Source organism: Onychostoma macrolepis, chromosome 19 (assembly GCF_012432095.1).
Source record: "Onychostoma macrolepis isolate SWU-2019 chromosome 19, ASM1243209v1, whole genome shotgun sequence".
NCBI lineage: Eukaryota > Metazoa > Chordata > Actinopteri > Cypriniformes > Cyprinidae > Onychostoma > Onychostoma macrolepis.
The window spans coordinates 16755303-16773459 of NC_081173.1; the positions used below are offsets into that span (position 1 = coordinate 16755303).

General features: G+C 39.2%; 2 protein-coding genes across 2 annotated transcripts in view; both read right to left on the reverse strand.

The window, feature by feature from the left end:
- Positions 1-4716: 4716 nt before the first annotated feature.
- LOC131525129 (triple functional domain protein-like) lies at positions 4717-14453 on the reverse strand. The gene is made up of 8 exons (XM_058752506.1): positions 13901-14453; positions 11532-11779; positions 11255-11396; positions 11128-11155; positions 10861-11023; positions 8899-8955; positions 8707-8845; positions 4717-5154 (listed from the first exon to the last, which is right to left on the reverse strand). The coding sequence occupies exons 1-8, from the start codon at positions 14414-14416 to the stop codon at positions 4717-4719; spliced, it is 1731 nt and encodes a 576-aa protein (XP_058608489.1). The 5' UTR covers positions 14417-14453.
- Positions 14454-15185: 732 nt separating this feature from the next.
- Positions 15186-18157, reverse strand: part of LOC131526398 (triple functional domain protein-like) — a 114334-nt gene continuing 111362 nt past the window's right edge. Inside the window, 1 exon segment of the mRNA XM_058754691.1 lies at positions 15186-17819. Coding sequence (XP_058610674.1) covers positions 17274-17819 — 546 coding nt within the window. The 3' untranslated portion in view covers positions 15186-17273.

Genomic DNA, 18157 nt, shown 5'->3' on the forward strand with positions numbered 1-18157 from the left:
GTTATATAATGACCATTAGTGTCTGTCAGACACTGTCAGTCTCTGAGGTCCAAGTCCAAGTCAAGTCTCAAGTCTTTGAGGTCAAGTCTCAAGTCTTTAAAGCGGAGTCCAAGTCAAGTCTCAAGTCTTTGAGGTCAAGTCTCAAGTCTTTAAAGCGGAGTCCAAGTCAAGTCTCAAGTCTTTGAGGTCAAGTCTCAAGTCTTTAAAGCGGAGTCCAAGTCAAGTCTTAAGTCTTTGTTCTATTTATTAGCAACAGTTCTTTCAGCTAGTAATTAAGGCTAAATCAATTTTGAAATACTGATTTCACAATATCATTTTCTCAACAACAACAAAAAAACTTTAATAAAATTTAAGACAAATTAGAAATGAAAAGGCGTCCATTTATTAATTGTCAGATAAAATGCTGCACATTTCTTTGTAAAATTGAAATATGTCAAACAACAAAACTAAATTTTAAAACAAACCCAAATTAATCAAATGAATTACACAAATAATGCATTACATAAATCTCATATAAACAAACTAAGGCTTTGTCCGTGCTCTTTTTCAATTTAAAATTAGAGGCAAGTGCTGTATTTTAAACATAACACAATCCAAACAAAGAGGCTGCATACATGCAGCATGAGCAGTTTTTAATCTAAATTGGATTGTATAATTTCGAAATTTGAAGCAAAAACAAAATGGTCTGACTTTAGTTTTGTGAAACTATTCTACATAAAACATCTGTACGAAACAAAACAGCAGACAGGCTGAAATAATGCATATTCACTCTCTGCCAGCAGGTGGCTCTTGAACATCAATTAATTTATGCAGTCTTCGGTCATTTCTGACCAGAGAATTTTACATTTTGAATTTTTAAAAATCGTAGCTTCACCAGAATGGTACGAAACTCTGTGACTTTTATGACACTTGGTATGTGAACGCACAAAAAAATTGAGGGCATGATTCGAAAAAGTTAAGTGGTCGTAAAAAAAAATAGTCTTCGGTGAAAAATGACCGACCATAGGAAATGAATGGGAAACGGAAAAAATTAAAAAATTCAGAACATTTTTGTGTGTACAATCTACAAATGAAGAAAAACATTGCACAGCAATGAAGGGGTGAAACTCTAAAACATCTAGAGTGCAAAATCAACACATCCACTCATACACACGCGCATACACACACACTTGTACACACAAACCCCCCAATGAACTGGTGTGCCTGTAACACAGCAACTATGTAAAATAAAATCAATAATTCAACTAAAATGCAGTTAAAAAGTGGACAACAAGGAATGGGTTATACTCTAAAACATCAAGAGTGTAAAACAGATACATCCACTCACACACACTCACAGACACACACACATACACAATTATACACACTCAAATTAATTGGTATGGCTATAACCATATTGCCAAAATGAGTTGAGTGAAATAAGAGGTTGAAATCAGATCAGACCCTGAAGGATTAGGCTCTGATAAAGCATTCCTCTTCATTTTTGTTACATTTTTATAGTTTTTTAATGTTTTGTGTAACAAAATGCTTTCTGTGTTCAGGGTTGACTGTAGTAATAATAATGCAAAAAGCTATATAATAACCTATATAATAATAACAATAATGAAAAAAAAAAATAAACCTTGACAAAAAGTAGTCTTTGAGAATGCCTAAATATACATTTATATCCACAACCTATAAAAGTAATAAAAGTAAATAAAAGTAAACAATTATGTCTAAAAACAACTAGGGAATTCACAGGCCTCTCTATAGAGTCCTATACAGGCAACTAGTGGTTACACCATGAAATTACATGTTTTTTCTTTCTTTGCTCACACCAGGAGGTGCTAATCTGCATTCAAAAATTGGATTTTAAAGGCCTAGTGTCTATTTTCATCTGAAATACTGCATAAATTGAAAAATAATTGGAAAAAAATTGGAAAAAAAAATGTTGTGTACTATTTTCAATGGGAAAAATTTATCATAATTATTTCATAAATATTAATTAGTACCATAAAATTCTCTCAAAATACAAAAGAAAAAATATTATTGAACAAAAATATATTTGATTTATTTTACTGAAGAAAAAAAAAATTAAATTTCAGGTGTAAAGTTCAGACTCCCAAATAAGGACTGCATAAGAGTTAAACATCGTTTCCTTGGTTGCCGCTGTAAACAAATCAGCGCTGTGGTTATGAACACTACTTTAATATACATTATACGGTGGCAAGATGAAAAGAAAATACAAATACAAGTTCGCACCATTGTTCATTTTCTACTTTTTATGTCGTTGTCATTCGATTGTGTAAACACTATGGAACAGCTGATCTGAACGTGCGCACTGTTGACGTTGACAGCAGCGCGGATTGATAGAAATGGAAAGAAAATAGTGCCGATTAAAACTGAGGTATGAATTTTGTCAGGCGTGTTTTTTGTGATGTAAATTAATCAAGCTTTGAAACGCAAATAATTTTTTGAGTTTTGAGGCCCCGGAAACAAACCGGGAGTACTATCTTGAAAAACTTCCAGCGGCCAGAACTCTGACCAGGGAGGTGACTAAAGGGTGGGTCTGTGTGTATGCACTATAGGATTGCATACAACTTCATGTCTTAAATGGGCGAACTAACCCTTTAAGAGATTTGCTCTCAAGCTATTTTCAACACTTTAGATTGGTTAATAATTTGTAAAAATAACAGACCCATGTGGGGACTGACCAATAGCATCGATTTGTGAAAAAATATGAATTTGACAAAATTTGGACATAGTTTCCGCCCAACAGCGACGATATGTTTATTGTGTTATAACAGAACTTTATGAGATCGCATCGCAATGAACTGAGATGTCAGCTTTAAAGGGGTCATATAATGCGATTTCTATTTTTCCTTTTCTTTAGTGTGGTATGTAGCTGTTTGTGAATGTATAAGATCTGCAGAGTTACAAAGCTCAAAGTCTCCCTTAAAAGGATTTATTAAAAGAGAAGGCTGATCCAGACGGGATAAAACGCCAAACGAACTGTATTCTTTTAACAGACTGAGTTTACCTGGTTTTATCGTGTTGTTTTAAAGTCTTTTATGTGAACATTGTAAATACACATATCCTATTTAAACCAATCTCCTTTTATGTTTCATTCTTTTAACCACTAGTCATCTCTCATTGTTAAATCTGACCCCCATCTTACTCTTGTAACTTGGTTGGTAAGGCCGAGTGTTACAAGGTATAATACCAACTTTAACGATACAATGTTTAATAACTCCAAAAATATACCGTATTTTTTTAATTTCCTGAAAAATAATGATTTTGGAGATGCGAGGATTCCGCCCGACAGCAACGATATGCACAATGAATCTTTCCCAATGTCTACACTTTGTGTGTTAAAATGAGAGGATTCGTGAGGCAAGCAGCAAATTTCAGCACTGCTGTAAGTGGATTCTAACTTCATCACCTCTGACTGGGCATTGCGTTCCAGAAATTAACAGCTGAGTCTGTGATTGGCTACATTGCAAACACATGTTATAACTCTGCCAAGCTTGCACATGTTAATCATTTTAATGTTATTAATTAGCTGTTCTTTTTGCTTTTGTGCAACAGATAAATAACAATTTATATGTTTATGTTTAGATAATTTCTATTTTGCGGGAGTCCCGTGAATCATTTTATTCTCCCGCATCCCGCACACCAGTGGCGGGCCGTGCATTTCACGACTAGGCCTTCAGTGGCATCCTACTCCTACATGAATTAATCCACCTCTTAATACCATCATAATGATGCCACGGCTATAGCATAAATATTACACAGAACCATAAATATTACACAGAAATGCAGTATAACAGGGCATTGCATCACAGACAGGTATCTTATGTAGCAAGAATGAATGCTATTACTAAAGCTAGAAACCCAATTAAGACAATTCAACAAGTTGCCGCAGCTGCGCAACGCACATCATCTCTAGCTGAAGCATTACAATATGACACAAATACAGTCCACCCGATGTTCTCACAGACATTTATTAACTCAAACATATTTATACCTTACAGATATCATTAGTATAAAACAAATAAGGTGATTACATGTGTTTTAAAGTTGACCTAACAATTTAACGAACTCTTACTGCTTTTAGTCTTCACGAGTATCCCCGCCGATCTGCCAGCAGGCTGTGGGAGGAAAATACTAGTTAGCACAACTCTACTGGAAACGTGAGCAAGTAACATTAAAATAATTCATCACTGTAAAACCTGTAAACAGTGAAATGAAATTAGTTTATTTCACTCCAATAATAATGAAGGTTCATTGGACTTAATTGAAATAAGTTCTGTAAACTCATAATGTCGTTGTAGTAAGGTGAACTTAAAATGATTGCGTTTTCTAGTTCCCAGCATGCTTTGTATCAGACAACAAGGAAAATAAATGTAGAAATTAAGTGTTATTTTGTGTTTGTATGTTGCACAAGATTAACATAGAGAGACATAAGTTAGTACTTAAATGTTGTGTTAGGGTTAGAGTGAGTAATGGGGGAGAGGGGAGTGAGAGGAGGAAAATTGCCCTGATATTGAGCTGAGTTTTGTATGTTTCTCAACTTTATTGCACTGCATAGTGGAACAGTCAAAACACAAACATGACAATTGCTCTTGCCACCCGCAACAGGCATGGGGGCGTGGTGAGCACACACAGCGGAACGAGCGGACTTCTTCAGTGGCTCGTCTTCAGCGCTGGGTGCAGCTTTCCTCCCGAGAGACAGCATCAGGAACTTTGATTCCGGTGCCAGTGGCTTGCCGTCACTGTCAAGTCGGGGTCTCTGGCCCTTCGAGCCCTGACCGCGCTTCGGCCTGGCTGTCTTGATCTCCCCGCAGGCTCATGTTCGCGCCGAACAGCAGCAGAAGAGGCATGCGGTCTTCCCGCGCACTGCGCTGAGGAGGACTGGGAACGCGCAGGAAGATTCGCGCCAACACGCTTTGGCAGGAAGTGGCTAATGGCCTTCGACTGCTTCTGCGCTTCAACGAAGCGCTCCATGAACGTCTCTACTGCCGCTCTGAAGAGACCCAAGGGATTCATGGGAGCGTCCAGAAGGGCCGTTTTCTCTGAGTCCTTTAACTCAGTCAGAGTAAGCCACAGGTGACGATCTAGCACCACAAGATTTCCCATATTGCGGACAATCGCAACTGGTATCTCGTCATGCACCTCGGGAAAAAGGGGCCAGGTCTTTAAAAATTTAAAAACGCATTTCCACTGAAGTACTTGTCCATGAAAGAGGACAAATAAAGGAAATTATCTTGCTCTATTCAGTGCAGTCACAAGTAAAACTTGTGAAGTTCGTTTATAATTGATCAGAGCCGGCCCAAGGTATAAGCGAACTAAACGGCTGCTTAGGGCCCCCAAGCACATCAACTGGTCACTGGGGTTCCTCAGGGATCAGTTTTTGGACCCCTCCTCTTCTCCACATACACTTCATCACTGGGTCCCATCATACAGGCACATGGCTTCTCTTACCATTGCTACGCTGATGACACACAGCTCTATCTCTCTTTTCAACCAGATGATCCAATGGTAGCTGCACGCATCTCAGGCTGCCTGGCGGACATCTCGGGATGGATGAAAGAACATCACCTACGGCTCAACCTGGCAAAGACTGGTCTTCTTCTCTTCCCTGCCACTCCAGCTCTACAGCATGATTTCACCATCCAGCTAGGTTCTTCTACAATTACCCCATCAACTTCGGTCAGAAATCTTGGTGTAATCTTTGATGACCAGCTGACCTTCAAAGACCACATTGCAAAGACTGCTCGATCTTGCAGGTTTGCGTTACACAACATCAGAAAGATCAGGCCCTTTCTAACAGAGCATGCTGCACAACTTCTTGTCCAGGCCCTTGTTATTTCTAGGCTGGACTACTGCAACGCTCTTCTGGCTGGACTTCCATCAAGCACAATCAAACCTCTACAAATGATTCAGAATGCACCGGCACAACTGGTCTTCAATGAGCCCAAAAGAGCCCATGTTACACCTCTCTTTATCTCCTTGCACTGGCTACCGGTTACAGCTCGCATCAAGTTCAAGACATTGATGCTTGCATATAGAACAGCCACAGGCTCAGCACCGCCAACTACCCACTCACTATTACAAATCTACATCCCCTCCAGAAGTCTGAGATCCGCTAGTGAGCGACGCCTCGTGGTACCATCACAGAGAGGCTCAAAATCACTTGCCAGAACATTCTCGTTCACCGTTCCTGGCTGGTAGAATGATCTTCCCACCCCTATCCGGAATGCTGGATCCCAGTCAACCTTCAAGCAACAACTAATAACTCATCTCTTTCGACACTACTTGACCTCATCCTAAATTAAAAAAAAAAAAAAAACGTTGTCTTTCTCTTTATTTATTCCTTCACTTGCTAGCTTGTACTTATTTGAACAATGCGTGAGACTTGGTATTACGACCACTTCCTCTATCTGTTTGCCTCTTTAAGATGAATCGCGTTATGTATTTCCCAATTGTAAGTTGCTTTGGATAAAAGCGTCTGCAAAATGACTAAAATGTAAACGTAATGTAAATGACTAAATGTATTCTCGTAGCTTCACAAAATTAAAATTGAGCCACTGATGTTACATGGACTGTTTTACCGATGTCCTTGCTATGTTTCTGGGATAATATCTTAATTTGTGTTCCGAAGATGAACAAAGCTCTTACGGGTTTGGAATCACATGAGGGTGAGTAATTAAAGACAGAATTTTCATTTTGGGGTGAAGTACCCAAACAGGACGACGTCCTTTTGTTCAAAAACATCTATCTAAAGGTGTATTGCTGCAGCAGTGCTTTTAAAAATGAATTCAGAGACATAAAACTTCTAAAGAGAGCATAAAATAAATACATTCAATAGACAGTGATAATTCAAAGTGCTTTACATAAAAATAAAAAAATACAGGTGCTGGTCATATAATTAGAATATCATCAAGTTGATTTATTTCACTAATTCCATTCAAAAAGTGAAACTTGTATATTATATTCATTCATTACACAGAGACTGATATATTTCAAATGTTTATTTCTTTTAATTTTGATGATTAGAGCTTACAGCTCATGAAAGTCAAAAATCAGTATCTCAAAATATTAGAATATTACTTAAGACCGATACAAAAAAAGGATTTTTAGAAATCTTGGCCAACTGAAAAGTATGAAAATGAAAAGTATGAGCATGTACAGCACTCAATACTTAGTTGGGGCTCCTTTTGCCTGAATTACTGCAGCAATGCGGCGTGGCATGGAGTCGATCAGTCTGTGGCACTGCTCAGGTGTTATGAGAGCCCAGGTTGCTCTGATAGTGGCCTTCAGCTCTTCTGCATTGTTGGGTCTGGTGTCTCTCATCTTCCTCTTGACAGCACCCCATAGATTCTCTATGGGGTTCAGGTCAGGCGAGTTTTCTGGCCAATCAAGCACAGTAACACTATGGTCATTGAACCAGCTTTTGGTACCTTTGGTAGTGTGGGCAGGTGCCAAGTCCTGCTGGAAAATGAAATCAGCATCTCCATAAAGCTTGTCAGCAGAAGGAAGCATGAAGTGCTCTAAAATTTCCTGGTAGATGGCTGCGTTGACTGTGGACATCAGAAAACACAGTGGACCAACACCAGCAGATGACATGGCAGCCCAAATCATCACTGACTGTGGAAACTTCACACTGGACTTCAAGCAACATGGATTCTGTGCCTCTCCACTCTTCCTTCAGAATCAGGGACCTTGATTTTCAAATGACATGTAAAATTTACTTTCATCTGAAAAGAGGACTTTGGACCACTGAGCAACAGTCCAGTTCTTTTTCTCCACAGCCCAGGTAAGATGCTTCTGACGTTGTCTCTGGTTCAGAAGTGGCTTGGTAGCCCTTTTCCTGAAGACGTCTGAGCGTGGTGACTCTTGATGCACATTGACCCCAACTTCAGTTCTCTCCTTGTGAAGCTCTCACAAGTGTTTGAATCGGCTTTGCTTGACTGTATTCTCAAGCTTGCGGTCATCCCTGTTGCTTGTGCACCTTTTCTTACCCAAATTCTTCCTTCCAGTCAACTTTGCATTTAATATGCTTTGATACAGCACTCTGTAAACAGCCACACCTTTCAGTAATGACCTTCTGTGACTTACCCTCTTTGTGGAGGGTGTCAATGTTCGTCTTCTGGATCATTGCCAAGTCAGCAGTCTTCCCCATTATTGTGGTTTCAAAGAACAAGAGATACCCATAATTTATACTGTAGGGATGGTCATTTATTCAAACTCAAATGTAAATATTCTAATATTTTGAGATACTGATTTTTGACTTTCATGAGCTGTAAGCTCTAATCATCAAAATTAAAAGAAATAAACATTTGAAATATATCAGTCTGTGTGTAATGAATGAATATAATATACAAGTTTCACTTTTTGAATGGAATTAGTGAAATAAATAAACTTTTTGATGATATTCTAATTATATGACCAGCACCTGTATAGTAATCATGCAAGCATTCATAAGAAAAAAATAAATAACATACAATTTATTATAAAAATGTTTATTAATTTATATTTATTGCTTAATTATATTTATTAATGTTTTATATTTTATTTATTAATTGTTTATTAATTATTCGATTACATGTATTTATTGATACATTATTTTTTATATATTAACACATTAAAAGGGACAATTTTATAAGTATTTATTATAAAGTGATATGTAATTTATTAGGTATATATTAGGTATGTAACACTAACCTTTAAATCCAGATGAACTATTCTGTAGTTGTGCAGGTATTGCAAAGCTTCTAAAATGTCCCGGAGGTAAAAGGCCACCTTTTCCTCAGTGAGGTTCCCCCAGCTCACAATGTAGTCCAGCAGACGGCCCTGATCAGACCTGTGCAATCACACAATACACTGCCTATGTCATTCGTTGCAATGCAGGTGTACATGCTGTCATCCTCTGAGGTCACACCTACGATACGCAGAGTGGCCTCGCCAGTCTCACTGCGATGCAGTGGAAAGAAATAATGATTTATGCAGAAAACAAAACCATTACATTTGCAAATACTGAGTTTAATACCTACAAAAAACAGAAGAAGATCAATCTTAATCAGTATTTTGTTCTTGCTTGCAGAAGAAAAAAAAAATCAAAATCATCAAATAACTATTTATCTTATTACATAAATTAACAAAAACTTACTGAGGTCCTTAAAACAAAGCAGTATATAAATGTATATTGTTACGTCCCAAGATGTAATTACTTTTTATTTTGTTATATTTGTGCAGAATTTGATATTGCTACTGATACAGTTTGCATTTTTGGCAGTGTTTTGGTGTTTTGTTTTCGCTCTCTCTCTCTCTCTCCTCCATGTAAAGCTTAATGAAGATCAGATGGTCCTAATTGTCATCAACTACTGGCTAGCTCTGATTGGCTGCTGGAGGGAGAGCTTGTGGATAAAGCTGGAGACTCCCTATGAAGATGCTCTTTCTTTGCCTTCGCTGCCTCCTGAGACTGTTTTCTCCTGTCCCACACATTATCACGTGTGCTAGTAGTTGGTCTGTTGGCCTTCTGGTTGTTAGTGTACAACGTATTTACCTTTGAATCTTTGAAGAGATGTTGTTGCTCTGTTTTACTCCGGTAAATTCACAGCTTGAAAATTTAGTTCATACTTTATAATTGTCATTTTTGGAGCAGTAGGGAGGTGGATGCCATTTTTTTTTTTTATGTCATGTTTTCTCCTGTTTTTGGTTAGAAAGGAAGTAAGGTAAGACTTCTGTTGTTTGTGTTTAACTTTGTTTTGTGAGTTTAGAAAGTACTCCTCCCGAAGCTTTATTTGCGCCCCTCTTTGTACCTTTTTGTGAGCTTGCCAAATAAACCACTTTCCTGGTTGCATATTAAGAGCTCTTTTTCTCTCTCTCACAAAATCAACATAAGTTTGTTTGGCTTGCTATAAACACGCCCTGAACTTTTGTCGATATGCCTTCTAAAAAATATCACCAACAAGTATGCTCTCAACACGGCTGCTTTGACAGTGTCATAGTCCAACGATTCCTCAATTGGCAAAACAGCACATACCTCTTGTGCTTTGCCCACGAAGTTACACTGCAGCAGAAAAGCCCACATGTCTTTCGGCCAATTCAACTTTGCGGCAACAAGCTCGAAAGCAACAAAATAAGAGTCTACCTCTGATTTGTGAAAGGGTGGTACTAATTTGTCATTTGCCAACATGAAATTCAGATTCAGATGCAATGCTATCACTAGAGGAAGGCGGTCAAGAACGAGGTGTAGGAATCGGGCGACTATGTAGAGTTTTTGCACTTCTAACTCAAGCTTGCGCAACTTTAATATCACGATCTGCTTTGATTTCAAGAGCTCTCAGCCGAAGCAGCTGCGTCTCATCCTTCTGCTTGCTTAATGCGAGATCAAGCTCTTTTAATTTCAGAGCTACCTGAGGATCTACGGAAGCTGCATTTTTACTGCTAGCTAATGAACTTGAGTCAGCTTCATCCCCTGCTCTAGTGTTTGTTCTGGGAAGATACCTGCCTCTACTAACTTGCTATACAACTCCTCTTTTATTGCTTGTTTACGTTCACCTCCACAAACTGTCATGTTATAAAAGTCAGCTATAAAAAGATGATCTTTTTTTTTGACAAAAGTTGAACTCCTCCAAAGGAGGAGACCGAGTGAACTTTATCAAATCGAAATCCATATTTTCAATAATATAGAACTTATATAAAATGGACGTTCGAATTTGCATAATTTTAACAGATAGACGAGCTCCCAATTGTTACCCCCTTCCTGACCATAGACTAGGAAGGCATGTAACAATATTAATAAAATAATAACAGTATATACTGTACACATATCACCAAAACTGAAAGACATTCGTTTTCTCCGTTTGTCCGCACCTGTAGGCTATGCTAAAGTGGCCATTGTTGGTGAGTGTTTTCTGATCGGGTCCCTTCCATGAGACTGTGGCTTTGGGGCGGCCACACACTTTACACCTCAGAGTGACACACTCCCCTTTATCACAGGTCACGTCACTCAGCGGGACGAGGATCTCTGGGGGAACTGGAGGAAAAAGATCTACATCAACCCCTTATTATGTTTATGACTTTTTTTTTTAGAATTCTAAACAAACAGAACGATGGACTTAATAAACATTTTGAACTTACCATCATAGATATAATTGGGATTTAGAAGCTGCAAAATGGAAAACAAATTTTTCAGCATACATTTTACTGAGGGATTTTTCTAGAAAATAACATTAGAGACAGATTTGTGTGTTTTCATTAGTGTTACCTTTACAGAGACCTTGTTGGTTAGTCCCTCTCTGGATTTCCTGTATCCATTTTCAAGCTTGGCCTCCTTTTTATTTTCCTTCTCTCTTTTCTCTGACTTCTTTCGAATACGGAGGGATGTATGCCATGATGATGATTTCCTGCTGGAAAGTGTATGTTTCAAATAATTACAACATGTTAAATATCCAACAGATGATAACCACTAAAGGCATGTAACAAAAAAAGGTTTGATTTTATTGCAGAATGTGTAATGTACACGGACAGAGGTGAGCTCTTACTTAATGGTCCCCTCTGGTACATCAGGGATAATGGCAGAGGTGTGGCCCAGCACATATCCAGGGATCCAGCCCTCGGCGGCTGGGCATTGGTCGGTTGCGGCGCGAAACACCAAGAACATGTTCTGCTGATTGGAGGCCAGGATCTGCACCACCTCCCCTTGACCTACATTTATCTCATCCTCTTTCAGAGCCACATAGTCCTGAGTCACCAACATGGTGGAGATATTACTGCTGCTGCTGCTTTCACTCTGTGGACAAACAGACACACATACAGGTCTTAATATTAGAGACGCCTTATACTTTTAACACAATACCTGTAGTGTACAACACTGTAGGTTTCCCTGAGGGTAAATTACAGTATTTCCACGTTTACTTATTAACCCTCATGGTCTGTTTAAATGTGTTCTTAAAATTTCTTATAATATGTTCCAGTGGCCTACCCAAAACCCAGTATATGTAATTATTATTGAAGTATATGCAAGTATTATTATTATGTTTAAATAAAGGTCATTATTTTTGGTTAATTTGACCATAGAAACAACATACTGTAAAAAAAAATTAAGTAAACGATCAGAAAATGATATGAAAATGATTCTTTTTCTCTTTCATTTAAATAATTGTTTAATAAATCTTTATATGTTTTTGGGTCTCCCCCCTAGAAATAATAAAATTTTTGTTATGGAGGACATTTGAAGAACATTTCAGCTTGATGCTTCAATGGTAACAAAATAGAGTCTTGAGGTCTCTCAGACCCCAAACAGAACATGAGGGCTAGTAAATGCATGTTTTGGATTTCATTTTTGGTATTAGATGATGACAAAACATTCCATAATAACTCCCATGCTCAATAATATTTACAACTTTTGATTGACAGCTTATGATTAACCCTGCAAGTGCACTGCATTGAAAGCATGCATTATTAAACAAGAATAGTCAAAGAAAAGATAAGAAACAGAAAAGAAAGTGAGACAAGAACCCATGTTAGTTACAGTAGCCTGTTAAAAAGATCTAAAATTCGGAAGCAGATCACATGATAGGCAGAATCAAAACATCCACAGATGTTTCCTGCATTAGGTTTGAGATTAACAGCATTAAGATGCGGTTACATTAGCAAAATTTTGTGGACAAAAAAGCCCAGTGTCTATTGTCAATAGTGTAGTGAATCGATTTATGAAGCAAAGCTCACCAAGAAGTCACTTTCAAATTAAGCAGCTTTCTGTGTCAATGTAGCAAATCCATGCGTCTAATTTGAACCATTAAAGGGTAGGTTCACCCAAAAATGAAAATTCTGTCATTAATTACTCACCCTCATGTCTTTCCAAACCCGTAAGACCTTCGTTCATCTTCAGAACGCAAATTAAGATATTTTTGATGAAATCCGAGAGCTTTCTGACCCTCCATAGACAGCAACGCAACTACCACGTTCAAGGCTCAGAAAGGTAGAAAGGACATCGTTAAAATAGTCCATGTGACATCAATGGTTCAACCTGAATTTTATGAAGCTAAAAGAATACTTTTTATGCACAAAGAAAACAAAAAATAATATCTTCATTCAACAAATTCTTCTCTTCCAAGTCAGTCTTCGACGTGCGTTCTGACGTAGAACCCTGGATGTGCTGCACATGTGTTGTGGTACTCATGAATGTGTCAAAACTGACATGGAAGAGTAGAATTGTTGAATAAAATTATTTTTGTTTACTTTGCACACAAAAGTAATCTCGCAGCTTCATAACATTACGGCTGAAGCAGTGATATTACATGGAATATTTTAACGATGTCCCTTACTACCTATCTGAGCCTTGAACGTGGTAGTTGCGTTGCTCTCTATGGAGGGTTAGAAAACTCAGATTTATCTTAATTTGTGTTCCGAAGATGAACAAAGGTCTTACAGGTTTGGAACGACATGAGGGTGAGTACTATCCCTTTAAGAAATCTGTGTCCAGAAATCTTTCACCCTGATGCAAAATTCCCGCTTGGGGTGATTCCTATTGAATTTACTGTATTTCACCCACGAATATTCAGAAAACAACAGTAAGCGTGACCATACTTTTAGTCTTTCAGAAAAGCTGATTTTCTTGTACACACCACAAAGGAAGCTTGAAGTTAAAAGCTTCTTTTTAAGGTAGGGAAAACCTGGTTCTCGTTTTACAACTCCATAAACAGTTAGTATCTGTCCAGAAGCAGAACTGTGTTAGAATTCTGAGATGCAGAGCAAAGGATCTGTTGGAAGGCCACAGAGTAGAAATCAGGTTAGGAGAGGCAGAAATCAGACAGAATCCAGGTGGGTTAGAGAGTCATTCATGAGGGAAGACAGGAGCAGAGTTGAGCTGAAGCACTGCGGTCGACCGGGGCAGGAGTGTGTCTCTTACCCCGTTGCTCTGAGTGGACTGGACAGATTGCTCACTGGCAGAAGAGCAGGTACTCATGCGGTCTGCGTCCTTACTGTGGGTGGAATGCCGGTGACTTTGGTTCTGGTTTTGCCGTCCCAGTGTGTCACATGCTTCCCCGGGGAAAGTAAAGGAACCAGGCCTGCTGGCAGGGGATGCGGGAACGGAGCTCCAGAACGAGGTGGAGCTGCCGCCCGTCTTTGGCCCAGGACTGCAGGGTGGGATGGAGTCTTTGAAAGCTGGTGTGGCTAATGGGGAGGCCATGGGCGAGACCGTTCCAGGTCTGGGTTTGACCAGTGCTAGTGGGGCCACGGTGGCTCGAGGGATCTGGGCTTTGCCGACTCCATCCCTGCTCTCTTTGGAAGTGCTTTCTGTAGAGTCCGTCTGTTTGGGGTGAGGGCTCGCAGGAACCTTCACCTTTGGATCAGGCTCTGTGGTGCAAGAGGGTGAGAGGTCTTGGGGACATGCCTGATATTTTGTCTGGGCTGTCAGGCTCATGGGCTCCAGGACTGGGCCCCAGGGCGGGGGAGTGATGACGGAGTGGTTGAGGATAACAATTTATATGTTTAGATCATTTCTATTTTACAGGAGTCCCGCAAATCATTTTAATCTCCCGCATCCCACACACACACACACACACACACACACGAGTCTCTTCCCGCCCATCAAGAGTTGTCCCGCGCCTCACCCTGTTGCGTTGGGTCCCGCGGTACTCCGACGGGAGTGCAGGTCTTTAGTTTGTGGTTAAAAATGATATAAATGTGTATTTTTCTTTGAAATTTACAGATCGTTTCGTTACATAAGAACCTTATTTCTCAGCTGGGATCCTGTAGATCCTTTCATCAAAGTTTTCCTAAAACTAAAACAATAGGCGTTGTTGTCTTAGAACAACTTTGATAAACTTTTTTGATCCACTTCAGATGTTGACTACTGTAATTCTGTTTGGAATCAGACAACACTGTATGGTTCGTGCTGTAAATTCAGTATCGCTATTGTTGCTAATATTAGTTCAGGGAACAGTTTGGCCCTCCATTTGCTTAAGAAACAATAAATGGAACTGAAAGTTCCAGTATTTATTTATTTATTCATTTAATCCTTTTTTGTTTTGTTTTGATTTTTTGATGAAAGCCATAATAAAATGAAAACAGTTCTTGGTTCCCAACCCAAATCTTCAAATAGTGTTTACAAATCTGCATTGTTTTCAATCAGCAAGTCCCTCACGTCTTAAAAATTTAAACCAAAACAGAACAAAGCACAGCAGCCATGAGAATGTTCCATATGTTTAATTCCAAAATAACTGATGACAAAACTGAAAATATTTACAGCACGTCGCGAAAACACTTATGGTTTCTGTACAAAGAAATATACACATGCAAAAAGTATAAAATAATTCAAATGAAACAAGTCTAAAATGATAATACATACATTAAAATACAATGAGATCAGAACTAAAATTAGACATTCAATGAAACACTTTAAAAAATGTATCCAGTCCAAGTTCCCACGCTGTAAAGGCATCTGTACAACTTTACAATGACAAATAAATTAGGGGACATGATATGGGTCTATACAGATGAATTAACAATGTTCCTTCCTACCGGGAAAGAGTCACTGTCCACCACTCAAACATTTCATAATGCTTCAAAATCTCAAATATAACAGTTGACTGATGTATGACGCGAGGATCACTGGAAATCAACGTACTGAGAGCAACAGGCCAATGGCTACAGACTGTAAACCAATATCGTTCCAGTGACAATTTAAACTGTCGAGAGCTTCTTATGACTAACCTGTCACCAAAAACTATCAGAGGCCTTAAAACTAAAAGGACCTACATTTGCATTAAAACTATCTATATGAGAAGATAAATATCATAATTTAAAGGCTTCACATTTTTTTGTCCATGATATCTTGCTATGACGAAATTATTCTCAAGTCAAGGACTGCCTAGTCTAAATGGGAGGTGTGTTTTAGAAATACTCCAATAATGCACAAAATATAAAACATTTGATCTGTGAAATGTCTATAACATGGACACCGAGGAAAATAAACAAAGAAAAACAATTCTTCCCGAATGTAAAGCTAGGAATAACTCATGTAAACAACCAGTCATAGCTACTTAAAGGTGTAAATGTTTGTCGGGGAACAAAAAGAAAAAGAAAAACTAATTCTCATAAAGCATGGAGAGCTTTGGCATACCAATATGTATATCAACAGAAAAGTGACTAGCATAAGTGCCATGTAGACAACAACCCTGCAGAATGACAGGGCTTTAATACTTAACGTTAAAGACCGGATTAAATAAACAACAGCAGAACTGCAGTACCGAGTACGTGCTATTCTACGTTTTTATTAAAGGTATAACTGATGTCTTCATAAATAGTTGCATAAACCATCGAAGCTGCAACATTGCACGTGATAAGAACCGGAAACAATGTGAGTGCATTTACAGTATTCAGTCATTCTTCAAAGCTGTCCCGTCTGAAGCTGATGAGCACAGACGTCTGGCCGCCCTATGGCTATCTCCCACAGGAGTTCTGCTCTCCACCCTTGTGACATTGCATTTAAAAAGGAAAGAAAGAAAGAAACAGGGCAGACACATAGTATAGAATAAGGCGTATACATCTGTAGATTGCACAACACAATTTGTTCTAGTCGTAGTAAATAAAAAAAAAAAAACGACTTGCAGCCGTTAAAAAGTTTGCAGCTAAATGTGGCATTGAAATAAGCAACTAATTACACTAGGAGACCAAAACAAGCTTTCACTTAAAACGCTTCAACTACTCATTTGCTCACGATTTGTGTGTTGCGTTCATTCAGACTTGAGTTGATGTAACTGATTTTATTGAAAGATGTACCTGAAAATGTCATCGTTATTATGCGCTGTTCATTTTTCTCTAAAGGTTCATTAAGAAATGTTCCGAGTCGAACGCTGAAAAAGCACAAAAACAGCCACTTGCACTCTGGCAAAACAGAAAGGGGAAAAAAGGTTGTTCTCCTCGCTAAATTGCATTTGCATCGCTTTCTTCAAAAACCTCTGCCACGTTTGTGCAGGTACATTTGTTCTACACAAAATATTAGTCCATTTATGTAGATTTGTTGATCATTCAGCAAATCAGAGAAATATTATATATATATTTATATTTATATTCCATTGTTTTAATCTCTGCGTAAAAGTCTTCATGAAATTGGAAACAAGGCAGCAGCAAACTGGGAAAGGACTAACGATCTAAAATCTTGTCTGCCGACGAAGGCTCTGATTGGCAGATATGGTTGTCAGCACACATTTTGATAGGCTCAGGACTGAAGTCTTCTTAATTGGCATCAGAAAGAGGATGAGATCACGTTTCTCGGGTCAGATCCTGGGCTGTAGCCTGCTTTGCAGGAAGGCTCTTATGCCTCCGAGAGGACGCAGGTCGTTCTGGTGTTTGCGCCGATCGATGAAGGAGATGAGTCTAGAGGTATCGATGCATTCGGCCGAGCGACGACCACCTCCGGGTCTCAGCCAGGGATCCTGCAGGCAGATGGCGGCCGGGGGCCGCTTGGAAGGTTCGGTCCTGAGAAGCAGGCACACGAAATCCCGTGCCGCCTGGCTCACGCCCTGGAAGTAGTCGTCGGGGAAACTGAAGTCTAGGCGGCAGATGTTGAGGCACGTCTCCTCCACGCTCTCGTCTAAGAACGGAGACGCCCCGCTCAGCATCACGTACGTCACCACGCCCAGACTCCATAAGTCAGAGGAGAGAGAGACGGGATCCCCCAGAACCAGCTCGGGGGCCGCAAACTCTGGGCTGCCCAGCAGAGGGTGAACGTAGGGAGTCGAGTTCAGCTGCACTGCGTCGCCGAAGTCCGTCAGTTTCACCATCGGCTGGGAGGGGCTCTGGTCCACCACAAGGTTTTCAGGCTGATCAGAAAGTGGGAAATTAGCATCACTTTGTAAGTAGGATTGTGCAAAGAAAGATTTTTAAAATAAACTAGTCTGTAGGTTGTCTGAATGACCAGTTCTATAACTCTTGTAGGGAAGCCCTGAATAAATAAGCTGATTTTTGGTTCAGCAGATCCTGCATATTTCTTAAAGGGATAGTTCACCCAAAAATTCTGTCATTAATTACTCACCCTCATGTCTTTCTAAACCCGTAAGACCTTCGTTCATCTTCAGAACGCAAATTAAGATATTTTTGATGGAATCTGAGAGCTCTCAGGCCCTGCATAGACAGCAACGCAACTGCGATGTCCCCAGTC

What these genes read in the sequence shown, in the direction of transcription:
- LOC131525129 (XM_058752506.1), bottom strand. Translation starts at nt 14,416, where the DNA reads ATGAGCCTGACAGCCCAGACAAAATATCAGGCATGTCCCCAAGACCTC. An exon ending in GTACCAGAGGGGACCATTAA is followed by an intron (nt 11,397 to 11,531) that starts GTAAGAGCTCAC and finishes TACACTTTCCAG; the next exon opens with CAGGAAATCATCATCATGGC. An exon ending in CCAACAAGGTCTCTGTAAAG is followed by an intron (nt 11,156 to 11,254) that starts GTAACACTAATG and finishes TCCATTTTGCAG; the next exon opens with CTTCTAAATCCCAATTATAT.